Genomic DNA, 26,768 nt, shown 5'->3' on the forward strand with positions numbered 1-26,768 from the left:
CCTGACATTGTTGCTTTTTGCTAACCCAGCAGCCCCTTAGATAACACAGAGATATCTTCATGTTGGGCTGGACCATGTCAAAGCTTGCTGACATGTTACCCAGGACACCGTGACCAGTCTGTCTCCTGCCGGCTCCTCTTTCACCCCCCCCCCCCCCACACACACACACACACACACATCCTCAGCGTGTCTGTCTGTCTTTATATATGCATGTGTGTGTGTGTGTGTGCTTTTATGGTGGTGGGCACCCTCCCTCTCCGAGCATCAGACCACACAGCTCAGCCCTGAGACCTGTCAAACACAGCTGGGACATCTCCCCCACCCCGCTCTCTCCGTCACCCCGCCTCAACTCCTATCCCATCCTCTCCTCCGCCTTCCTACCTCTCCTCCCCCTCCTTGCTCCCCAGACTCGGGCTGGAAGCTTTGATACAGGGGTGTCGAGAAGCAAAGGGGAACATTTCCATTTTTATCTGCTTCGAAGGCTCCGAGACCCTCCTCCCTCTCCCATCAGCCGCTTCTCATCAGCATAAAAAGACTCTGCCGTGTCCCTTCTTCGGCGCGCGCGCTTCAGACGCGGCGTAATTGATACAGACGTGATCGGGGAGGGGAAAGAGCAGAAATCTGTACGACCCATCCACGACGACTGCTTTTTCCTTCTTTTGTTGCCTTTGAGGTGCAAGTTCAGCAAAAAAAGACAGACTCTCTCTCTTTTCTGCGCAGGCTGTCATAAAAAAGCGAGCTCCTGTCCTGTGCAATAAGTGTCACGCAACATATAGTCAAAGTCCCCACGACGGAGCTGCTGTCAGCTCCTGAACTTTTCACGGCGGAATACAAAGTGAGGCAGTTGCTCAAAATAAAGGTTTTGAAACGGTAAAAACAATTCGAGGCTGCCTTGTCACCTGATCGCCGCTTTTAAGGCTGTTCTGCAGCCCTCACCGTAGACAACAGCAGGCAACACCAGTGACATTTTTAATATTTTAACTTTTAGTATTTCTCCTGTTGTTGTTGTCGCAACATTATTCCCACACCTCCAGGGTTTAGCTGTTTTGTTGTTGTTGTTTTTTACCCCTGCACCCTGAGGTTATAAGTGAGCTCACCGTGAAGTGACGCAACTAATCACGCTCCAATCTTGAGCACTTTACAGGTGTTATCTCCAGTTCCTCTTTTGTTTTCAACCTGCTCACTGTAAATCCACACGGAGACGGGCTCTAACTCTGAGAAGAACCGTTCGGGTGAAACGGCAGAAGCCCTCCGAGGCCTTGAACTGATGAACTGAGAGCCACGTGAAATTTATTAAGCAGTCAGGTTGATAATTGTCTGTAACTCCTGCTTTGCAGACAATGAATTTTGCTGACTTCTGCGTTTCAAGAGGGGAGAAATACTCCTGAGTGGGCATGCCTTTATGCTCACCATGTTTGCAGTGCAACTTGGTTAATAAGTCAACAGGTTATAGACATACAGTAAAATCAGTGACTTTGAAACTATGGTGCATAAAACTATATGGCAACATGAAGACGCATTTGAAAAATATACTACGAGTAATAGCTGCTTACTGATCAGGGTTTAACGGTTATACAAGGCTGCTCATGTGTCGAGTACCAATATATAAAGACTCAGTATAAAAGACTGTCTCACAATCTCACACGCCTCGTGTATACTTTCAGTGGCACAGCAGTGTGCTGATTTGTGCTGTTTCCCCACTGCAATAAAGTTTTGGCTTTGAGCCTTGGTGATTCATTTTTATATGAGTTTTCATCTTGCAGTCCTAAAAGCACCTGTAGGTGCGAATGTGAGTGAGACTTAAAAGTGTTGGTCACCGTGAGTGACTAGAACATCTCACATGTATAGATGTGTGTGGGGGGGGAGAAAAACAATAAACATGCATGTAGTAGTACTGCTGAGTGCTGAATCATTTCAGCTGAATTTAATCCCCAACAGCAACCTTGAAGTCAAATTTTAAAGTCATAAAATGCAGTTCCTCAAATGTCCACTTGAGGCTGATTTCAAACGTGAGTCAGTCCCTGTAGACTTCTAGTCAAATGGCCCAAGTTTACTACAAAACTAAACACATAGTTTAAAAAACATATTTTCCCTACATAACAACTGTACAGATACTGAATTTTTAAATACATTTGATCAGTTTACATCGTTTTAAAGTTAAGTGTGTGGTTGACTAGGCTGCTAGGTGTCAGCCAGGCTCCATGAACTCCTTTTGACCTTTTGTCCATGTTTGTAGTGTTTAGAGCCTTTGGAGCATTTTTTATACATTTATCCAGTGATAGTGTGGATTATCTTAATTGTACAGCCTTTTGTATGTTATTTTTGGACTAATTAACAAGTACCTGTGTCCATGTGATTAATCCCTTACAACCTGTGGCTGCACCCATAAACATGAATGTAGCTTCTGTCTCTGACAAATGAAGCCAGTGCAGAAAGTTAAATCTGCTTTCTATTGAAAGAAGCCAGGTGGTGATAGCTGTAGTTGCAAAAAGACTTCCTGTCATACACACGTTTATCAGAAAACAGCTTTCTGCTCTGACCTCTGAGTTTATAGGCTAAGTCACCCGCTTCACTTCATATTGAATAATAAATTAAGACTATTTTGTAAACCTTGTTCATGTTTTGCAGTGGAGGATTATGCTTCATAACAAAAGCCGACGAACCAAAGTGTGATGTCACAGTGTTTGATGCCATCTTTTATATACAGTCTGTGATTTCCCCAGATACTTTGACTGTGTTTTTAACTGTGTCCATACTTTGTTTATGAATGTTCTCAAGAGGTCTAATAAAGGTCTGGACATTACCAAACGAAAGACTTTTGAAAAAAATATTCTTTATACACAATGTGAGGAAAATCAGTTTTTCAATTTAGATTCATTTGAAGGGAATAGTTCTACTTTTTCCTGGCTTTATGCTTAATTGGTTTCATATAAAATATCACAACTTAAACATACAGCAGATGTGTCAAACATAAAGCCCAGGGGCCAGAACAGATCCACCAAAGACTCCAATCTGGTTCAAGTTCCTATGTTTTTTTCACAGTAAAAACAAACAAACAAAGAAATAAATACAAACATAACCACATTTCTTACGTAGCTAACAGAACCTTTTGTGTAATTTTTATTTTTTCACATATTTCTTTTTCTTTTATTAAAACAAAAGTGGGGTTAAATGTGTGGTTAAACTTCTATAGGCTGACAGGAAGAGGAGCTTTAGATCAAAGTTAGCTGTACGTGGTCCACAATGTAAAATGAGTTTGACACCTCTGACATTGAGTAAATATATAAGAAACACACACTATAAGAACATGCACGTGTAATAAAGGCCCAGAGCAGCTGATGAAAAACAAAACAAAGAATAAAACCAGGACATATAAGAATATGTGCTGTGGTGACAGATATAACATTCATGTGGTCCAAAGGGTGATTGGTACAGATTTTCCACTGAAGCTCCTGCAGCACTTGATAAATCTTGATAAAGCCGAGCAGAGGGTGCATCCCACCCAACCAACACCAAACCCCTCCCTCCCCTCCGCTCTCCGCCTCCCTTTCTTCCTCCCCTCCCCTGCCGCACGCAGGAGATGGGTAGAGAAGTTTGCTCGCGGCGCGGTCCGGTGAACATTACTGTATTTCATTTGGGGAACAGCAACAGCAAGAGGCTCTGGAAAAATAATACTAATTAAAAAAAGACGAAAAGTAAGGCTTTCCAGAGAATGCCGAGGAATATCCAACTCAACAGCAACATCAGCCGCAGCGAATTATTGTAATTATATATATGTACATATATATATATATAAAATTAATGAGGTTTATCCGTCATCATTGATGTGGCCAAATTAGTGGGAAGTTCGGGTCAGTAGGGGGACAGCGGGCTCGCGCGCGGACTGTTGGAGGGTGCTTTGAATTTGTGGGTCCTGGAGAAGAAGCGCAGCGCGAAGCAGATTCAGAGAGAGCGAGAGAAGAGGAGGAGGGGGAAACAAGGAAAGAAAAGAAGAGCCGTCCGAGTGAAAGTGAGAAAGAGTCCCGCTCAGAATGAATAACAACAAACCCGAGAAAGAAAACGAGCCGAGTGAATTCACCAACCACGAGGAGGAGGTACGTATGCGAGCCCGAGGTGCTCGAGCGTCTGTCTGTGATACTGTGGGTGGCTCCTTGACCCGTAATGACATCCTTAATAAAAACCGAGTCATGCTAACAGCGACTGCTTCTTTTCCTCCACTCCTGTATTCATTGAGGTGTAGCTCGTATGCTGGTTTGTTTGTTTTCTGTGCCGTAATCTGGTTTTACCTCATAAAAGTTTCCAGTGTTGCTGTTTACATTATTAGACCGACTGTATGGTTCGCTCATAACAGCATCTATCACCGGTTTCCTGCAGGTAATGCGCTGTTATTGCACTGAATTCTTCACCTGTCTTCACTTTTACGTCTCTCCTCTACTTTTCTTTAAATTGTATTGTAGCCTTGTTGAAGTTAGCCGTCATTTTTTTTTTTAATTTAAAAACAGCAGCAAGAACAGGGAAGGGCACGAAGCACTGATGAATCACTAACTAGCAAGTCTCGAATAACTTTGAAGTCAGGATTGTGTTTTTCCTGGCTGTGCTACGGCATTGCTAGCTGTGTCTTACTGTACAATAAAGCCAGACTTCACACAGCACTGGAAAGCAGTAGTAAAGGGAATTCAGAGCCAGGGCGAATTAGTTTTCACTGAAGCTGAGGGAGCAATTGAAGTTGAAACAACTGCCGCTGCAACATGTAGGTAATAGCAGGCTGTAACAGAGAGCCCACTGCATTACAGTGGAGCAAGAATAGCTTCTTCTAATTACATCTAAACACAAACAGAATGGCTTTGTTTACCCCCCCCCCCCCCCCCCCCAAAAAAAAAAGAAAGAAAGAAAAACATTTGGTGGAAATCCATTTAACGTGTTCTCAAAGTATGTTTTCCTCTCTATCTCTATAATAGCCTCATTTCTTCCCTTTCTCCTCTGTAAACATTGCACAATCCGGCCCAACAATATCTCCTCTTTGGTAAATAAGCCTGTAACGGCTCTCCTTGCATGAGGCGATTTTCTTTGGCTCAGATGAATCTCTCTTCAAATGACAGACTTGTTATTTCAGAGCTCTGCACATCCGCAGTCGAGTGATGTAAGGAAGGTGTATCAGATTATATCAGATATTTCTCTTGGAGCAATTTGATTAGGTCTCAGTGTAGCGTTAGACACTTTGTAACTGAATAGTGAGATGTAGCCAGCCTGCTGTAATACCATATTTGGTCCACTGTTGAGGTTGCTATGGATGCGGGGGAACTGCTGTAGCACCACACAGATGAGGTAAAGACCAAAGAGCTGATTTCTTGAGGTTAGGGAGTTTGAGTTTAAAGCTTGTGTCACCTTCTCCTTTTACTAACAACACGTCAGTCAAGTAGGGCTCTGTAACCAGTACACGGCCCTGAGGGTATTCTTGTTATTGAATCTAATAAAAAACAACTACTCCGTGTAAAATGAACATATTCAACAAAAGAAAGATGACTACTCAGCACCAAAAGATGTCTGTGTATGACCATCTAACTGTACAAACTGCAAATATGTCCAATTAAAAGTCTCATAAGTGGCAAATACTCACATTTCAGAAGCTGACGCCAGAGAAATACTTGAGTTTTTTGTCTAAAGCACCTTCTTAAGCACCTGCCTGTTTTGAATTAAGTTGAGCACAACACAGCTATAATTAAACCAAAATAGGGCAAAACACAAGAAAAGCACTTGATCTGTTACTATCGACACAAGCTTTTTGTAGCTGAAATGTTTAGTTGCTCATTCTCATGAGCGACTGATCATATTAAAGCACGAAAGCTTTCAAAATGTGAGGATTTGCTTCTTTTCTTTTTGCTTTCGTGACACTCGGTTACAGTCACGCCGCTTACGGATCATTTTTGTAAGACCAAACAGTTAAATGAGGACGTCAGATTATTCAAAGATCTCAACTGCAGGATAGGTCTACGAGGAAATAAGCTGTGTTAGCTGCAGCTGTAGTTCGCCAAAGACACAAGGCTTCAAACTTCTACCCAGCTATTAAAAATTCTGTGATGTCCATAAGCTCAGAGATGAGGTGCAGGTTGTGTAAAAGGCAGGCAGACAGAGACCTTAAAAGGAGACTAATAGCCAGAGAGATCTAATAGTTTTGGAAATGTTTGGAAGCCATCCAGACCGGCAGGGACTTACATTTACTTGGGTGAATTAACGTTAAGGTCAGACAGCACCACTTTATCTTTTGTGGAACGGTGTGTGTTGCATGCAGAGGAGCAGGGAGTTTGTCACAAGCGCAGATACATATTCAAGCTTTTTGCAGGCCCGTGCGGATGTACTCAGACTAATTCACGCTTTGACTTAGTTTGACTTGTCTTGGGGGGGTTTGCATGAAAGTCTGGTCTGCACAAATGTCCCTTCACTTGATGCAGAAAGCATAAAAATGCCAGCAACAGCACCACAGAGGTAACCATAAACTATAACCTCAAGAGAGCCAAAGTTTAACAGCCTTGCTGGTATGACTCTCACATGCTGAGCAGCAGCAGCTCTCCGCCCCTCCTCTTGGGCAGTGTAGTATGTGACTCAATGGATCACTGATTCGCACCGGTAAAGCACCGCAGCGAGCTCGGCTCCTCGTGCCCGCTTCATTGCTCAACCCCGCATGCCGTCGTCTGTGTACACGAAAGCTCGACGATGCTTAATGTTTATCTTCTGCGGACCGCCGCTCACCAAACATGGTCTTGTTGCAGGCAAGGTATGCAGGTTTCGGGGGCCTGGCAGCATCTAATCTCATGAGCCGCTCTGATAAGCGACATTATCAGGTGTTCTGGATGCTTTCGCATACTGTGGCACTTCACTTCGCCGATGCTGCCGAGGCGACACGCCGTCGCCTTATTGGTGAATGTCAAAAGATAAGAGTTTGAACGAGGTCCGGTTTCCAGACCTTGTATGGACAAGACACCTGGAGCGGGTTTTCCAAAGCTTGACTCGAAGATGCTTTTAATAGATCGGCCTAGCGTGTTTTTTCTGTAGTCTTGACCGCGGCGGCGGCAGCGATGTGGAGTGTACTCAGAAAACCCCGAGTTCAAGTGATTAATTCCAGATGTGTTATCAGGAAGGAGACGGTCCATGACAACGGGGGCACACTGAAGAAACAACCCAGTTCACCTCAAATTAATCCCATCAGTTTATAAACGATTAGCTGATTTATTGATCAGTCGGATACCTGATTGCTGGGAAAATAAATAGAAGTTGGAATCCAGTGACTGTGAAATTTTCTGGAGACGTTACTAAATCTTTATTAATTGATGTTTTTGAGCATTTAGGCAATGCAAAAAATCTTTATACTGACAAATGGCATGTTATTTACTGAAGTGAGGCAGTTATTTGTGTGCAACCCTATTTGAAAACCACATGTAAGCACAATGAGCACATTTTAGTGATTTGCAACACTGATTATCTGTTAGTAATTAAGGCTATTAACTGAATAAAGTCTTCTGGTCTTCTGTTACTGAGAAAGGACCATGTTTGGACTTATAGACAGTTTATGAGACAAAATCCTCTCTTTGTTACACGTAACCTTTGGCTCTGGGGTCTGATGGGGATCTTTCGCCTGGATTTTCTAGCACTTGGTAGGCAGTTCACTACAGAGAGAAAAGGTGTATGTATGACTACATGGAATGCTTTGTAGCTGACCGATTCACCCAATGAAGATTGACCTTTCACCTCTTTGATGTCAGTTGCCCTCCAGCTAAAGTGTATTTACTTAAGTTGAATCTCCCCACACCAAACTTGGAGGTCCACCAGCCAACCTCTTGCCTTTTGACAAATGACTGAGCACAGAACATCCCTCTTTTTATTTGTTCCTCCACAAGGTGAAACAGTCTCTTACTCGAAATCGTAGTTTACATGAAAGCGGAGCTGTCTCTCCCCCGGATGTAACACTCCAAAGGCAGCAGAAGTATGAAACTTGTCAGACATCTGTTGATTCTTGTTCCCAGCTGATCATAAACATTTAAGTGGATCTTTACAAGTGCCCGAAGAGAAACCGAATATCACTCAAGCAGAGTTCAGCAAATGTGGCGTATCTCCCTGGGGTGTAATTGGATTGTGCTTGGCCTGCTTTGGGTATCTAGCAGGTCCTCTTCAAATAGCAGGTCATGTGGCCACCGTGACCTTTTCCATGAAGAGATGTAGGTGGGGAGCTACGCTGCTGGAGAAGCACGGTGAAGCGGATGAAGGCCGGTGCCAGTCTGTAAGCGCGGTGGCGTGGGCATGTGTGTGGTCTGTACATGTGCATGTATCTATGAAAAGGGCACAAGGATATATTAACTCTCTATGACAAGAAGCATGACCAGAGGGGAGTATAGAGGGTAAAGTGGCCATGATAGGGAAAAAACATCCAAAGGATTGTCTGTGAAGTAGCCTATGTCAGACAGATATATAGACATATACACGATAAAAAATCCCTATACAGGCTCAGGCAAGCAGTAAAACCCTGCTCTATCTACCCGTCTGATAGTTTGGCGTTTATTTATAAAAGCGCCAAGGGAATTGTCATCTTATCTTAGCCGTTTGTCAGCTGCGCGACAAGAGGTATTTGAAAAGACAACAACAAGGCTCAGCGTCAGGAGCAGCCGGCTGGCAAAAGAGCCTGAAAAACAGATGTGAGGGGAAAAGACAAAAGTCAGAGATAATAACTGTATCCAGGTGGATAATTATACATACCTCTATATGTATATTACTCCTCTTTAAAAACCTTACCTGTCACTTGCTTTGAAATAAATCACATGCTGCACAGCGGAAGGAAGCGTGCGCTTTTTTCCTAGACAGCGCCAGCCATTTTGTTCTGCTTGGTAATACTGTGTTTATGCACTTCATCTGTCACCTCTGATTAATATTGCTTACTCATGAGCTATAATTATCTGCCTTATTGTATACAGTATCCCATCTTTGTCTCTTTGCACCTGCCTTCGCTCTCCTTTTATGCTCTCCACATTGTCTCAGCTCAGGTGTTCGATAAATTAAAGGGAAACAAAAGTAATTAGGGCCGTACGATGAGGCCGTCCAGTGCTTTTTCTGCAGTAGGTCGCATTTTGCTGGAATGGTTTTGATCCAGTTTAAAAGGAAGGGTCGTTCCCAATCGATGCAAAGTTGTTCTGAGTGATCACCTTTATGCTGGGATGAAACCTTTCTATCCTGAAGGCAGTGGTCTGTTTCCTTCACAGGCCGCGAGGGGTTGCCGATGATGAAAATTAAGTCAAGAATGGCATTTGATACCCTCACTAGAGTTCCAGAGACTGGTACAACCAATGCCAAGGCTGGCAGCACATGGTGGCCCAGCGCATTACATTTTTTCTTTATTTTGTGCCCAGCCACCAGCCCCCCCACCTCCTCTCCTGCTCCCTCTCTACAGTTTTATCTCCCTTCCCCTCTGTTTCCTTCCCTCCGTCCTTTTCTATGTCCCACCCTTTTTCTTCCCTTGCTACCTCCTTATCGTACTCTTTTCATTTCCTCCCACATTCCCTCCCTCCACCCCAGTAACTGTTTATAATTTCTCTCTTCTTCTGCACTTTCATAGCTCTCCGTTCTTTTTACCCCCCCTCCCGTGCACCCAATTTAGTCCCACCAGACAAACTCCTTATCCCTTCTCAGGGCCATGGACTCTTGACGCAGAGATCTCTGAACATAGGGACCATTTATGGACATGGAAGAGCCTTAAAGACACAATCTAGCCAGGGAGAAACGTGCCAGTCTGACTATGCAGCTGCGTGCCAGCCGCCCTTTGGCTGACCAGCAAGAATTAGCAATCCAAGGTCAGACCTGAAAAAACTAGAGAAAATGTTACCCATAGCAAACTAGCTTTTTCTCTTGTCACAGTAAAGCTGCTGACTGTAGGACTTCAGAATTTACTGTAATATAATATAATATAATATAATATAATATAATGTAATATAATACATAATGACTTATCTAATAATTAATAATGGTATTTTTCTAGTTCTAGATTCTAAAATGTATTATTTGTTTTGTTGTGTATGCTAGCAAACTAATTATGTTTGGGATTTTGTGTGTTTTTACTAGATATCCCCAAGATATCAGCTAAATATCTGCATTGGCTGATAACACCGTGGCCCTGTTGGTTTGACCATCTTGGAAAATAAGATGCCATGTACAACAGCCTGACTGATTATTGGCAGGCCAATATTATTGGCCAATAGTAGTTATTTGCCAGTAATATTAGCACTGACATTTATAATAGTGATGAAAAAAGAAAAAGTAGAAACACAGTTCAACCATGTTATGAGTGCTGATGTTGCATAGTTTGTCCTTTACAGGGCGCTCTGCAACTGCCCTACTTGTGAGTAATTAGTAAATACTCATAAATAACTACACATAATATGGAAATCTGTTTGTTTAATGTACCTGAAAGAAAAGAAATCATCTATTATATTATAATTTTAAATCACTGGTATCAGTCTTAGAAAGCCTATATGAGTCTTTAACATTCTCTGTTGGTTGGTTAAAACCATTTACCGGTGTTAGTGGCCAATATCTGACACGTCCAAACCCTTTGTGTTGTCCAAATGCTTAAAAAATTGTAAAGAGTTGCTGAAAGATTTAAGAAAAGCTGCTGTGGTTTTTATTATAGGGTAATATTCTGCAATCATGCCTTCCTTTTTTGACCTTTGATTCTCAAAACAATGAATTGCACCAAAAATGCTGAAGCTGTATGGATGGACGGATGGATAAAAAGCAGTCATTATTTGCAGATGAAAATATGGGATCACTTAGTGCCATCAATGACAAACCAAAAGAAACAGCTGCAACGCATAAAGGAAACGACTTGTTAGCAGCAGGCTAGGATTTCTTCATGGTGACGCCGAGGATGACTGAGTATCCTCCTGTTGTTTTTTGTTCCTCCGCTTGCGCAAGACGCTTTAACCCTCTACCCACCCAACCAACCACAACACTAAACAGTCTAAGGTATCCTTGTTGGGTAGGCGACAACAAAGGAAGTCCGGGAAAGGCTGATGCGGAGATTAGTTCACGTTAATGAGCACTTAGGAATTTAAAGTCCATTCAGCGAGTGTCATCAGATAACAAAGGGAAAGACGAGAATGGCGTTTGTATGAAAGACTTTTGATGAACTCTTTGAATGGGTCGTTTGTTGGGTTGATGAGAAATAAAAGACATCTGTGCATGATCAAGAGAAGAGGTTATTTTCTAAGTTAGATTAAAAGCTAGTGGAAGTGTTATGGTGGGAGGAAGAAAAGAGCAAAAGAAGGAAAAACTGAAGCGGGCGCCTGCTCGCTTTTCCTAGGCCGTTTGTTTTAAATGTCTTTTAAAGGTTAACCTGTTGGAACATTTACAGACCCTTACTGAGCAGGAAGTGCTCGTCCAAAGCACTTGTGGGAGTAAGAGAGAGAGACAGAGGAAAAACAAAGCCGTTAGGAGTGTGCTCAGTCTCACAGTTGACCCCAGACGTGCACAGTAACCCCGGGCTAATCTGCGACCTCCGACCCCAAATGTGAAACTTGACCCGTTGAACCCTGGCGATTAAGAGGCAAAACCGAGTCATCCATTAATGGTTGTTTGACACCTCCCGGGCCTGCGGTCGCTCACTCCTCACATTCCCTGATAGAAGATGAAGAGGAAAAACTTGTGAGGATGATGGAGAGTGATGTCAAGCCGGAGCAGTGACAGTTCAGGGGGTGTGGGAGTCTGTCAGTCGGGCTGGGTTTTAATCACGCCGTGCTCATCTGATGCAAGAAAACTCAACCTGCCCTGTGCTCACGTGGGCTTACGGGTTCACTTTGATTTTTTTTTAGCTCGGTCACAGAGAACAAGGACTCGGGTGGATTTGAAAGCAAGCCGCGTGGTGGACGGGCAATGAAACATTTCCTCTGAGCTTTTTTTTTTCTCTTCTTCTCCTTCTTCTTTTATTATTTCATGTGCAGGTACTCGCCTCACTGTTGCATGCACACTTGCTACGTTATGCTATTGTACCCTCTCCTCAAGGTTAGAGCCGTGTCCTGCCACTTCTGGCTCGAAGGACCTCCGTTTATTAACTTGGCTGTCGAGCGCGCACGCGCACACGCGCAGGGAGGGAGAACGAAACACATAGTAATCTTCTCACATTGCACCAAGGTCGCGTCCCTCATTTCAGCCAGAACGAGCGGTCAAAAAAGCACTCAATTAAAGTCAGGGCAAATATGTGAGAGAGCCACATAGTGCAGCCGGATATAATGAGGCATTTCAGGCAATTGCTGTAACAAATTTAACAGTCTACAACGTAAGCTGAATAGAAATGACACATTAATACGTTACGGGGTTGTCCACTTAGACAAATCGGGCCTCTTCGTAACGGCAGCGTCTTCACTGGAGAAAATTTGACGTTCATTTGTACACATTTCGACTGGTGTTGCCTTCAGTCATGGTTATGGCTGTGAAACAGCTGTGGTGTCAGATGTGGCTTTGGTGATTAAATCTGCATAAAATTGTGGCTGTTTGGTGGAAGTACGTCTGAGGCCTTTTGTTGGTTCAGTCATACGAAAACATTCTTCTTATTATTACTATTGATTCAAAAAACTTGTGTGCAAAGGTTTGATTATTTTTATGATTTCCTAATATTTGAAAACTCCATAAATCATCAAAAAGAACCTAGTTCATGTCTTAAAGTGTGTATTTCCATTGTTTTCCAACAGCAGTTTAACTATTAACTACTTAGTAGAGTAAAACTGTGTGTGAGATTAGACTAACAGTAGAAAAAATGCAAATGCTCCCCGAGTTTGTTACAGAGTTCTGCGTGGATCGCCACCAGAAAATAAACAAAAATGAAGTCCAGTGCAAGATCTGCCAAATGCAAGCTAGGATGCCACAAGTCTCCAATAAATTGTTATTTCAGAGTAATTTGGGGTCGGGTGAGCAGTGATCTTTTCTTGAGATGCCCATCTTTATTTTATGGAATATAAGCAAAGTGAAAATTCTTTGAGAGTAGCAAAATATAAAGTATTTATTTGGGGCTTAACCCAATGCATGGCACTGTTAACAGAAATAATAAATCTGAATAACCTGACTCGACCATCCAGATCTCCCAGTTTCATATACAAAGACACAGATACAGTATATCTTTGTTGTTTCAATAAGGGACATGCAGATGTTGACGTATGATCTAGGAAATCGTGATTTCATTGTGTTACTGTTTTCTGACATCTCACAGAGATCCAGCTAGCCTTGATACTTGTCATAGATTGATGCTGAAATACTAGTGCCAGCTGAAAGACTTTCAAATCATAGTGAAATAATGATTGAACCCACAACAACAACAAAACAGATTTCCTCTTCAACACAGCACTTGAGTCTTATTATGAGCACAGGCTCCTCCCTCCATCCATAGGATGCAACAACGGCAATGATAGCATATCAATAGGGTGATGACCTCACCCGGTGCTTGTTGAGTCAAAGATCTCTGATTAGAGGTGCACAGATCCCCTAGGACTTGCTGCAGAAGTGGCCTTAATAGAATCTGATGTTTTTGGCCTGGGGCTCTGCACTCTGCTGTGCACCGCTAAGGCGTTGCCAGGGAACTGCACTGGCACGCCGGCTGGGAAGTACTCAGCTGGCTTGTGGTAGGTAGGGACTGCTGTTTTTGATCGAAACCTGCCTGCGTGATAGTGTTTGAGCACGCCATAAATGGTCAGCGATTCAAAGGCTTAAACCAGGCCACTCAGCACTATGGAAATATAGGTATGTGACTCACGGGGAACCAATAAAAACAGACCCAATAAAACAGCGGCCGAAGGTTTGTCTTTGCTTTTTTTTACAAATCTGCACAATCTGCTCAACCTCCGGCTTGACCTTCGCTTTAGTTTACTGCATCATGAAAGTTTGATGTCTCACTTTACCTGGTGGGAGCATCTTTACAGCTCCCTCCCTTTATTTATTTCTTTCTTTTAAGCCAACCTGATAGAGGCATAAATATAGACTGATATTATAATCAGCAGCAGATGTCTGAAGAAGAGAGCAGCTGATAGATTTACCTGTGAATCATCCTGTATCCAGCGTGTGTGCAGCCAGCTCCACGCTGGACACACACACACCGGAAAAAATGATCATATATCATAACAGCTGACGTCAGGAAGTCTCAGGAATGAGGTTCAAGACAGCCAAGAATGTCCTTTTGTTCCGAGTGTGCACAGGAGTCATTGTGTTTGTCTTACTCGTGCATCACATCCAGCTCCTAAGTGGCTATTATCAAGGCTGAAGACAGGACTTAAATCACAGATAAGATCTTAGGAAGCTTGGCAAGGAAGGGTTAGACGACTAAGATTTTCTTAACGTGTGCAATTCTGACGTTCACTCTTGGCTTTTTTCCACCTAGAGTAAAATTACAACTCCTAAAAAGAGCGTCGTATAAATCTGTCGTCTTAACCGCGTCGGTGCGAAAGCCCGACGTCGTTCACTTGGGATGAATTTGGCATCTATTTTTGCGGTCGTGTGCAGAGTAATGCTCACTGTAACGGCAAAGCTGACAGAGAAAACAAACACCGTCCCTGATAGAGATTTCAAATCTGAAAGCTTTGGTGTCTTTCTTTTGACTTATCTGTCTTCATCTCAAAGAGTTTTTCTTATTCTTTTTAGATTTTTAGAACTTGAGCACCATTTCTATTTTTACAGCACTTTTTTTTTTTACTACGGCATTATTAGTTTTATCAGCCTCAACAGCTGTCAGAGACTGACCTTGCTTGTGTCTGATTGATACCATCCTTTTCTGACTCTTTGTTCCCATGTAACTCCATATAAGGAGACCTTCAATTGAGTTTACTTAAACAGAACTGCCAGAGACAGAGCGCAGTGACGGCCCTGCAGGGTTCAGCTCAGCTCAGATAAGATAAGAGCAAAGGTGAGAAAGTCGCTGAGGTGAGATTTTTCTCTTTTTTTTCTTCTTCCGGATGGATGGGTGGTTTGGCACTCGCCAGCTCTCGCTCTCCTAGTTGCTAAGCTCCTTTGTTTGTGTGTTGCTCTGCCTTTGGCTTCACTGTTGCGTATCAGGTTACATGTGGGAATGAGGTGCCGTGTGAGTTCAGCAGTTCCTTTGTCCCCTGAGTTGTGAATCCACTATCTAATGAATCTGGGAGCTTTGAATATACTCTGTGTAATTGCATAGCTACAGTTTTATTCTAAACTGGGCCCTGTACAGAATCAGATTACAGTATCATGCTGTGGGATGTTGTGACGTTTGCAGGGGTGTGTGTTTGCATTGTTTGATTGTATTGTCTTCTGTGCGCTGAAGCATTTGTCTTCCTGAACCAAGATCTTTCATTCGGTGAAAGTTCCAGGTATGAGTCAGGATTGATTTGTTTTCTTAGATTGCATGCTGGCACACACACATATATATATATATATATATATATATATATATATATATATATATATTAGAAAAATAACCTATACCAATACATTCACAACAGGCCAGTATTGGCCGATGATGTCATTCAATCAATTAAACAGTTTTAAAAGTACCCATTATTCCCCGTATGAGCCAGTTAATTTTGTAACATTTTATTAGAATAGGGAGTTCTTTCTCTTGTTTGCTTGTTGTTTTGTAAAGCTTGATGGAGGTTAAAAGCAAAAGTACAGCTGTTGCATTAATAGGAGACAGATGTGTAACATCTCCTGGACTGACCCTTCATTAAGGGCAGATGTGTCTACAATTACATGCAACTAACAGAACTTTCACTGTTTTGCTGCTTCCAGAGTGTAACGGGATCTGCGTTCACGGGCTGTGGTGGGGCATCCCAGCATCTGCATCCTATAGTGTTGCTCTGCGTTTCATAAATGTTGCGGCTGGGGCTAATGTGTGTTACAGGGCTACTGCTGTATTCATCTGTTTTTTAGATCTGGTAGCCAGGTTGCCGATTGCATAACTGAAGGATTTGTGCTTTTACACCCCTTCTGCGTCACTAGAAATATTATTTTGAACAATAATGTGGAACAAATGCATCTGTCACCCAACCATTCGATCAATACTGTTTCCATGTCAGGGATAATTGATATGTATAGCGAGCCTGACTAATTAACTTAAGGTAACTCCTGTTATTGTTTTGCCAAACCAGGATGGTATTAATTATTCATGAATCTTGAAAGGAAGGAAATCTCTACGAAGTATTGTTTAGTTAAATGTTCTGTCAGCGAGCAAAGGCCTGTGTGACTGAGGCCTTGGTGAGGTGCTCACCTTATCATACTAAACATTTAACTTGTGAAAGGAATGCAAGGAAATCAATATTGGACTCGTTGGTATGTTTTAGCATGCTTACAAACTGAACAAGAGTCAAGCCATGCAAAGCATTTAGAAGAAACGAGATCAATATAGCGGCTTCAGAAGTATTAATAACCTAATCTGCAGACAAACACATAGTAGGTTGTACTCTGTGTTTCTAGTCTTAATGCTAAGCTAAGCTAACTTGCTGCTTAGGTTTGCTTTACATATATTATACAGATCTGACAGCAGTACCAAACTTCTTGTGTAACTTCCAGATTTATTGCTAGTCTCTGTGCAGGTGAGTTAACCCCCACTCAAGCATGTCTGGTATCTCTTTCTTTGACGTCACCTAACTATTTTTTATCATCTAAGGTTTGACACTTAGGGGGTTTATGCACTTTGTATCCTCTAAAAAAACCCTAAAAAACACTAGAGATTCCACACTTGAAATGAAAAGCTTTAAAAAGTTTTACCTTCAGCACACCTCCAGCGATCACGCTGCGTGCATTTCCTCCTCATCATCATCGCATGTAATAACATAAGAACCCCGTCCTTCCCTGAAAGCACTTTTGTAGTTATTCTTATTTTGCACCCTGACTATGGGCTGTGGACCACAACAATTACATTTCCATTTAGTCTGTTGTAGCTAACATTTACATTATAATTCCCCAGCAATGCCAGCTCAAGTTTCAAGTTGAAAAGTTCAAATGTAAAACAGAGGCTAGAGCTGCGAGGGAGGGTTACCATAAAACACAGCAGATTGTAGATTACACAGGAGAACACAATGCTCTTACTGTAGAACGCACTGTGTGTCTTAGTGTGTTTGCAGAGCTGAAAGATACCCGTATCTGGATTTAAAAAGTTTATCTTTCAGTGTAAAGCCAGCCTCGGTAACTGTTTAACTCATGCTCATTGTTCTTTTTCCTCCTAACCTCATCTGTTGTCATTGTCAGAAAGGCAATGTAGCTATTTATAACTGGTGGAGGTTAATGAAAAATACATGATCTTTGTCTCTCTCGTGTCTTCCTCAGGTCCGAACACTATTTGTCAGTGGGCTACCACTGGATATTAAACCGCGGGAGCTCTATCTCCTCTTCAGACCATTTAAGGTATGTTTGTATGTTTTAAATGGATGGCCTGCTGCTATTCTTAGCAGCTTACTTTCCAGCAGTCAATGGGACCTCCATTAATGGTGATGAAATAAACGGCAATGGAAACTCTCCCGCGAGGTTCAAGTGTCTGTGTTCTTAAAGCCGACGTTCAATCACATCTTGATCCATGAGAAGCTTATGTCTCATGGAAAAATGGCTCAATGCCTGCGAAACAAAAACAAAGCTGTTTGCTTCACCTCAGAAGCTCCAACTTTGTTGCAAGAACACAGACCCCCAGAGTTTAGTTCAGGTGAATACATGTAGATGTTGCAAGCTTTTTGAACTATCGACCAAGACTAACGCGCCTTAATGGTGCAGCAGCAGCAGCAGCGCTGTTTAAGTGATTAATGCATCTAATCGCTCACTTAAGCAATGTTCATGGTATGTGCTCTGAGTAAATGGTTTGCATCACGAGTGTTGAAAGCAGTAAATCTTGCTTAATCAGGTAAGACACAACAATCTAGTCCATATGGTCTTCATAAGAGCGCCGTGACCTGTGAAACTGCCAAGCTTAGTCCTCCGTGACCCCAACATGCCAACATTTTTTAGTAATTTAGCAAAAAAGCTTTTGTAAGTGTAAGCAGCCTGCGTGTTTTGCAGCTTTTTAGCCACTAAAGTTGAATTTTTGCTTTGTTATGTGTATTTCTGACATTTTGTTTTCTGTTTTTTTCAGGGCTATGAAGGCTCCTTGATAAAGCTCACTTCTAAACAGGTATGCTAACAAGTCTTGGATCTGTGTTGTGTTCAAAGAAACTCCTGAATGAAGCCGGTCAGTCTCTGGTCACACTGTTACTGTCCACATTACTTCTGTTAGGTGAGGCTGTGTGCAAGCAGGAATAGGACCCAAGGTGCAGACTCCGGAGACAGACGTGAACTCAAAAAGGCTTTAATTTAAGACTCAAAATATAACATGACTGGAAAAACTCAAAACAAACTTAAACTAGAAAAATGACAAAACACACAGCAAAGTAAACGGTAGATCGCAACACAGACACTAAGAAACACAGGGCTAAAATACACAGAGGGAGCAATCAGGGAATGGGTAACAGGAGGGAAACACAGCTGGGGCAAATCAGGCCTAACGAGACAAGAGGAAGCAAAACCAGACATATTAACATCACATATGGACTTTCAAAGTAAAACAGGAAACATAACAGACTCACGGGCAGGCACTATAACAAAGGGAACAGAGACACTGACTGGATGTGGGGATACAGCAGAAAGGGGAGACAGCAACATGGAACACAGACAGAAAACCAGAACACTAAAACTAACCAAACCCCACCCAGAGAACCTAAACTAAGAATAATCCTAAAACCCATAAAGCAAAGCTAGAATATAATGAAATAACAAAATCAAAGAACCAAAAACACAAAAACACTGGGTCAACGACCCAGGGACCCTAACAACTTCTTGCTCATCGACACCTTTGCATCTTTTTCTTCTCTCTTTGTGTGTTTAGCTTGTTGAGAAAGAAGGATTAGCAGGAAGTGCCTTTAATAGAAAAGAAAATAACAAATAACAAAGGTTTCCGGGGGGAGGGAGAACGATAGGAGGGGAAAAGTGTTGCACCAACTTGCCTTTGGCAGTCGGATGTAGTGCTTGTAGTTACAGCGAGTTGACTGGTGGGCTGTGTGAGGACGAGGAAGAGAGACGGGGAAAGAGTTTCGAGGTGTCAAAGTGAGCGTTTTGACAAGAGCAGCACTGATGGTTGAGTTTTGCCTCCAGGGTTGCGGGACTGAAAATGAGCCCAGCTGGCAGGTGTCCACGTCCAGAGTGGAGCAATTTAGCTTCATGTCAGCTTACTTGTTGCCACTTTACACTGTTTCTCATAAAGACATGACATGCTCATTAGAAGGGTTTAAAGCGATTTGGGTTGAACTTGCTGAGTGTAATACCTTAAAACTATTCCTGAAACCAAGTACAAAGGAAAGCTTTAGGCTCTCTCTTTTTGTTTCACTGCTATTGCGTGCATTCAGAAAAACTCATTCTAATGTATGTATCTATGATTGAAGTCTAATTTAGCATTAACGGTTCTTCTCACTTGTTTGGTGATTTTGTTGCCAGTTATTTTCTTACAGTCAAGGTTTATACACGTGTGGCAGTGGGCCTGAAAGTGGCCGAATTCAAAGATTAAAAGGTGTGGCTCGATACTTTTGTTGTTTTGGTGTTGTTCACAGCAGACTGTGTTGTTTGTCAGATAGTTCCACCTAAGTTAGCCAAGCTGCAGCTACCTGTTTTGGGACACCTGCCAGTCGAAGCAGCCTCTCCCCTGAGTTTCAGCCTTACCCTATCGAGACGGATCAATTATTAAAAACATCATGTATGATATAGTTGTTATGAAGGAAGAAACTATGAACCGAGACTTGAACAGCTTGCTGTAAGATGCTATTTAATGCTGTTTAGTAGGACATTTTAACATGAGAGTCTATGGGGATTGACTCGCTTTTGTTGGCAGCCTCAAGTGGTCACTAGAGAAACTGCACTAGCTTAATTTTCAGCCCCTGGAGAATATTTGGCTTTTAGACTATGATGGAATTCACAACCTGTTTTACCTTTGTGATTAAACTGTGACTCGGAGCGATGTTTCTCCAGCCTAAGTGGCATCTTCAGCGAGAGAACTGCTGTGAACCGATGCTTATGTTAAGACAAAGTGCTGCCCCCCATTTCCTCAGGGTTTGTTTGGAGCAGCTCTCCTCCTTGTTAATGTTAATGACAATGGCCACGCAAATCAATCGATCTCCGTCTCTCTCTTCCAGTCCAAGAACTCCCAGCCATGTCCATATATAGCAAAAGCCTGATCTCAGAGCCTTTCTATTTATATTCCTGTTATGCTTCCTCCTCCTGACGTCTTCACTTAGTCTTTCTTTTCTTTTTGTGTTACTTTTCGGGGGTTTTCTTTTCCTCCACATCCTCCTCCTCCTCCTCCACTGCACTTCTTCAGAATTCCCATAACCCTAGACTGCTTTTCCAGATCACACGCAGCAGTGTGACCCCATGGGAATAACATGTTTAGAGTTTTCTGCAATCTCTCCCCCACCACCACCTCCACCACCACCACCTTCTCCCAACGTCCCCATCCACATACAAGACAAAAATATGTATTTTCTGTTCATATCTGCAGTCAGAAATCCTGCAGCCGCACCTACACCCCTGTGAGTGTGTGTTTTTTTTCCTGTTTTATTTCTCCTCACCTTTACTACTGGCTTTGAAGCGATGTCGCTGGAATATAAAACAAGTGTGGGTGAAACAGATGCGAATGAGAAAATGCTGCACTGACAGGCCTGTTTGAGGAGGTCTTTAAGAAAAAACCCCCCAACTTTTTCTACCCGTTGCCCCACTTGCTTTCATTTTCACCTTTAACCCTTGAAATTCCCCCCCCCCCCCCCCCTCCCTTTCTATCTTCTTCTCCTTTTTCAGCTTTTACTCCCTTCTCTGCCTGTCTCACACTAAACTCTTACATGCTTGTTCTCACTCCTGCATTGCCCGTATTTGGGCAAAGGGGAGCCGAATGATGAACTCTACAATGAAAGTGCGTCCAGCCTCCAATCGCCCTCCCCCTCCCCCTTCCCGCTCTGTCGCAATGGTTTTATAAACAGGAGAGAGGGAGAGGGAGGCAGAGAGGTAGGGGGTGGGGTATGCTAAGATGTTAAAATATATATATATATATATATAAAAACATGTCTTTGTCACTCAGACAGAAATGCCAACTCAGTTTTCTGCCTTAAACCATGTTTCTTTCTTTTGTTCTGTCTCCTTGTCTCCCCAGCCAGTGGGGTTTGTCAGTTTTGACAGTCGATCAGAGGCGGAGGCTGCTAAGAATGCCTTGAACGTAAGTGTCATGCCCTCGTTGTGCTCCAGCTCAGCTCTAGTGTTTCTCATGAAATCTCATCTTTTTTTTTTTTTACTGCCTTTAGTGCAAATGTATTTGAAAGCGGGGGAAAAGCGTTTTCTATCACATGAGGAAAAAGCTGAAAAGTGAAGCAGCGAAGGCAAATATATCACAGCTGCTCTAAAATAGCGTGTGTCTGAATGTTTCTGTTTGAGTAAATAAAGTCTTTTTTTTTTTACTTTAAGCTCTGCGAGAGATCCTGCAAGGTCAGAAGAAAATTAGCTGTTCTTCCACATAAAAATAGAAGATATTGATCTAGGGTTTAATTTTAATCTCTCGTATTTCAGAATGTGGCTCAGTAGAAAGCCTTGATGAGGCAGACTCTAACACAAAACAGAGCTCATCTTCTCACGCGGTTTTTATTCGACTCTCTTGAAACAAAGTGTAGACGGACGGTAATGAACGCCGCCTGTCTCCTACACCTTTGTTTTTCCATTGTTGTTTTTGTCTTCACCATGCACCGCCCTCCTCCGATTGCCTCTTAAGTTTTTGTTGATGTCTTTATCAAGGCAGCGGATCACTTTAACGGCCCTCCTCTTAAGTGGGACCGTGACAGCGCGAGCGGTGTGTCAGCTTTCTCAGATGTCGAGATATCGGTGCTCGTCAAAGGTAGAGCAGAGAGTTGAACAAAGGATAAAAATTATCATCTTATTATGAGCCAACAACAGCGAGACTGTTTCCGTAGAAGGGCTCAGTGGGGCTGAGAATTCAACGCTGCTCTTGTTTTTCAGGGAAAGCTACGTCCCGGGGGGTCATATGGAGACAAGCCAGATTCTGCAAACATCCATCTGCATATTGAAATATGGGCAAGACGCAGAAAACTGTGGGAGAATTTGGGGATTTGTTTCCTATCATAGTAGCTCTCTTATATTCCCTCCAAGCTGTGAGCCTCGAAAACAAAAAACTGAATTACCTCCAACAGTCAGAATCAAAGCTCTACATGGAGAAGGTGCTATAAAAAGACATTTCGAGGTAGATATTCCAACACATTTCAAGCAGAGGTGTGCTCGGGCCTCATTATTGCCATGTAGCTTATTACACCTCTGCAGCCTCTACTGGCAGAAGCCGCGAGTGCGCTGAGCCGAGGCAATCCCAGTTAATTCCCTCCCCTTCATGAGAAGAGTCATCCCTCGCTTGTTTCAGCCTTGCTTCGCCCGAGCCTGCAGGGATGAGTGCAAGTTCTCGTTTGCTGCCAAGAACTTGCACTCCTGGCTGCTTTTCTCCTCCGCTGATCTGACCTTCGTGCTTTTCTGTATCGTTTACAGGCAATCAAATGAGGTTAATTTCAGGGCGTTTATAGTTCCTGGTAAAAATGTGTCCAAGCGGAGTAAATGAATAGCAACTTTGACGATGCCACATTCCTGTTGTTTTTTTAATCCCCATATGTGGAGATGTTTGATGAAGATCTGATGGCAGGGCAGCTTTTTCCTTTGGCCTGTCGTGAGCAGTGGCATCTCAAGAATTCGCCAAAATGTTTGGCTCACTCTAAGCGGTGATGCCTGACGTATGTCAGGGTATTTGATGTCATGGTATTAAATTACACTGCATTCAGTGGGGAACAGAGTGAGGGCTTTGTGGCTTGTCTGCTTGTGTTGTAAATGACATCATGCGCCAGCCAGGTTTGTGTCATCAAGTTCTGATTTCCCATTGCATGTGTCGCTCAGAATAAGCAGCTTCAAAGGCTAAACAAATGAAAACGCTCTCGTCACGCCAAGATTTCAGCAGTAAATTGTACTGTACAAAGTGACAATTCCAGATCAAGCTAAACAACAGATAACAAGACAGGAAGTGCAGCAATGGAAACTGTACGCGTTATCTAATAAGTTCTGTGGGCTAAATTAGTCTGCTTCGTCACTACTTAAAGGCACAAGGCGGCACGTCTGTCAGTCGCTCCCTATTATTTATAACATCATCGCTTCACTGATGAGCAGACTTATTTATTTGGTCAGCCTCTTTAATGCACGGTTGCCAAACCAAGGTATTAGCTGTTGCATTTTTAACATCATAAAGCGTCATCATATGCTGATCATGCGCTAATTTCACTTCACTAAACCTTCCAGGAAAGCAAAAGACAGATAAGAACGTTATAAACAGCTTGTCTGTGCTTATATTTCGACTGGGAGCAGTATGTGAGGAAAAAAACATTTTAAATATGTAAACGGTCGAAATTTAAGATAAGTTGAAACCAAATGCAAGAACTGAAATATCCATGGTTCCAGTATTCTGTCTGTGCCACAACAACCTGTCTACTATTCAACAACATGCATGTAGAAGTTATAGTAGCTGTGAAAATGAACTTGATTTAATCACAACAATAAATCTGATTATATGCAGTTGTGTTGAGGAAATATTATTCCTCAACACAACTGCATATAATAATGAAAACATAATTCAAGCACCCCTGAATATCAGATATGGCAGAACTCAGATTTTGATTAATGCAGCAGTCCCCGATCTTTTCTGCGCCACGGACCAGTTTAATGTCAGACAGTAGTCAGACAGTATTTTCACGGAGCGGCCTTTGAGGTGTCGTGAATAAATACAACAGAATAAAATTATACTGCCAAGACAAAAACTTTGGTATTTTATAAATATAATAATAAACGCGAATTCACTGTGTAATTGTGTAACTTTATTAGCAGCGTCCTCCTGAAATACGCCAAAAACATTGAGAGTAACATCCTCCTCTCTGCCCCTTAATGCGCTCTGGTCGCTTTGATAACGTGTAAATATTTCTTTCAAAATAAGACACACAACTACAACACCCAGGGAAACAGAGTTAACGATAAAAACCCTGAAAACCATAAATTTCACACCGGAGACTCAACTTTTGCGACGCGGTACCAAACGACTCATGGACCGGTCCGTGGCCCGGGGGTTGGGGATGAATGACTCATGACACCTGCTTTCAGTGCTAAGACATGGATACAATCTCACGGCTAAAATGCTTCATATTTCCTTTTTAAAGACTTGTCCATATGCATTACCCCTGTCAGTGTGCTCCCTCAGTTCTGACTCACCTGTCCTAAAAGCTTTCCACTAAACAATATTTGCGCTAACATATCTGTCTCATTAATCTCAGGGGGTACGATTTGACCCAGAGATTCCCCAGACTCTGCGGCTGGAGTTCGCCAAGGCCAACACCAAGATGGCCAAAAACAAGCTGGTTGGCACTCCCAACCCCCCTCCTTCCCAGCAGAGCCCCGGGCCACAGTTCATAAGCAGAGACCCATGTGAGTACGCCGACTGTTTACCCGCCTGTCGCTGAGTTTGTCTTACTTTTACATATTGTCCGTCTGCATTGCTACTTCCTCTGGCTGTACTGGACTGGACAGCTGTTTCCTTTTAGGATATTATTTTGTAATCGAGGTGCTTTTCTGTGCTGTTGTTGTAAATGTGCATGAAAAGGAGACTGTTGAGTCTGCTGCAGGTCTCTTTCATTGAATGCTGTTTTGTTTGCCCCTAAATTAAACATTTACGTATTTGTCCCTCTGTGAAACGTTAATTTTGTGCGGGCGTGTAATGCTGTTTGTCGTTGTGATGTGTTAACTGATGATGTTAGACTAGTGATTCATTAACAGAGCATGTTTCAGCTTTAACCGTTTACTCTAATAACTTGGACTCAAGGTCTTCAAGTACAATGTGTGTATAATAATTTGCTAATGCGACTTTCCACCTTTTTTTTTTTCTTTTTTCTTGTGGTTAAATATTTTTCCAAGAGTTAAGGATTTTGAAAGAATCAGCTATTGATAGTTTAAACATAGGCCAGCTGTGGTAGTACATTCTTCCTGTATGACCAAGCTGCTTTTATCTTAGATCGTTTTATTTTTTTATAGCCGGGGAAAGGGTGTGTGCATGAGGCCCCGGAGGAAAATGGAAGGAAACGATTAATGAAACCGTGACGTAATCACTAGGAGAGAAATTGCTGTCATTTCCTGATAAGAGATGTTTAAACCAGCCATCTTTGTGATCATGCTTGGATAAATGGTTACCAGGAGACATGGAGAGCACAGGGAATGCTCCTCGAGATTATCTGCTAATTATCCAATGAGCTGCTGTGTTTTTTTCCCTGCATTTTTAAATGCTCACCCGCTCTGTACGACTCAGCACCGTCTCCTAACTCATGCACCGATGCTCGTTTTTCACAGTCACTTTGCACTTGATTTAGCAAGTAAATCATGATGTCTGACATTGTTTCCTCTCAACCTCTCCTAAAGTATGAAATCTAATCATGTAGTGTCAATGACCGTTCTCAGATACTGTCAAGGTTTTTGCATAATACATGTGCATTTTGAATTAATAAAATTTCCCCTTGAAATTTTTAATTTGTGAAACTAAAGGTCCTGCATTTCAGAAGCGACTAGATAATAACATTAGTGGCTGATGGACATCAGTTTTCCTGGCTAAAGCGATGGCAGGTCCAACTATCTATATATGAAGCTAATGAAGCTAATATTAGTTCACTGCATTGGTTAAAAGAAACATCTTTAGACCATACTGGTTCTGTAAAAGGCATTTTAAATATTTACATGATGATTTATAGTAAAGACATTTTTCTAAATACTAAGGCTAAAAATCTCTGGGTTAAAATTTCATAATCAAACAGTGTAACCCATATGGAAAAGATATATATAAATCTTATAACGTTTGTATCTGTCTTGTGTGAAACTTGTATAAAAAGCATACAAGAGTGAAAACAGATATAAGATCCCCAGAAAAATTATATAAATGAAACTTGTATTTTTTGGATACTTACTAAAAAATATATGAAAGTGGCCATTTTCATTAGTAAATCATATAAGCCTTATATGATTCAAGTAGGTAGGCCACATCTGATGCAAGTCTTTTATAAGTTTTTTCTGTTTCTTTTCCATATGGGAAGCTAAGGCTACGTTCACAATAATGTTGTAAGCTAAGCAAGGCTTTCATAGGTACTGTTGGCTTGGGATGATAAAGCAGAAACTTCATCAAGTTCAGCAACAAGCTAATACTAGCTATAGCAAATAAATACTGTATTTATTATGAACAGCTAATATTAGCTGTAGCAATTAGCTATAGCTAATAAATGCAGTATTTATTAGCTGTTAGCTTTTCTAGCTAATTGCTTGTTCACGATGCTTGAGTTAAGAGGATCATCATAGTTCTGTCTAAAACATAACTATATTTCAGAGATGAGCAGCCTCTTAACTCATGTAAATTATCCTTTTGCCTCAAGCGTCTTAACGATGTGTTTTACAATCACTGGAACCAGACTCGTTGCTATAATATGGAAACACTCGTATGTAGGAACATGTAAATGAAGTTTAGTGGTGGCTGATAGTATTGGGTTTTCTAGCTGCCTCTGATAGCCTTGAGCATTTTAAGCAATGCTGGGTTAGACATGTAGGTAGTAAAGCTAACAGCTAATTGCTGTTAGCTTTTAGCTTTCCTCAAAGCTAACGTT

The 26,768-nt window shown here is 42.1% G+C and overlaps 1 protein-coding gene across 6 annotated transcripts in view; it reads left to right on the forward strand.

Annotated features, from left to right (window-relative positions):
• The first annotated feature begins 3,597 nt into the window (after positions 1-3,597).
• LOC146636633 (RNA-binding protein with multiple splicing-like) overlaps positions 3,598-26,768 on the forward strand; it is a 41,015-nt gene continuing 17,844 nt past the window's right edge. For 5 of the 6 annotated variants that reach the window (XR_014905439.1, XR_014905441.1, XR_014905442.1 and 2 more), the window contains exons 1-5: positions 3,598-4,094; positions 17,314-17,391; positions 18,107-18,145; positions 21,203-21,265; positions 24,408-24,558. Coding sequence is in view for 2 of the 6 variants with exons in the window: in XM_085349615.1 (XP_085205741.1) it covers positions 4,032-4,094; positions 17,314-17,391; positions 18,107-18,145; positions 21,203-21,265; positions 24,408-24,558 (394 nt within the window). In the remaining 4 variants the exon portion in view is untranslated. The remainder of the gene's footprint in view (positions 4,095-17,313; positions 17,392-18,106; positions 18,146-21,202; positions 21,266-24,407; positions 24,559-26,768) is intronic. The other variant, XR_014905440.1, reaches the window with a different exon arrangement.

The sequence above is a fragment of the Diplotaxodon limnothrissa genome, linkage group LG3 (genome assembly GCF_057381915.1).
Source record: "Diplotaxodon limnothrissa isolate DT_005_m linkage group LG3, D_limnothrissa_male_GT1.1, whole genome shotgun sequence".
NCBI lineage: Eukaryota > Metazoa > Chordata > Actinopteri > Cichliformes > Cichlidae > Diplotaxodon > Diplotaxodon limnothrissa.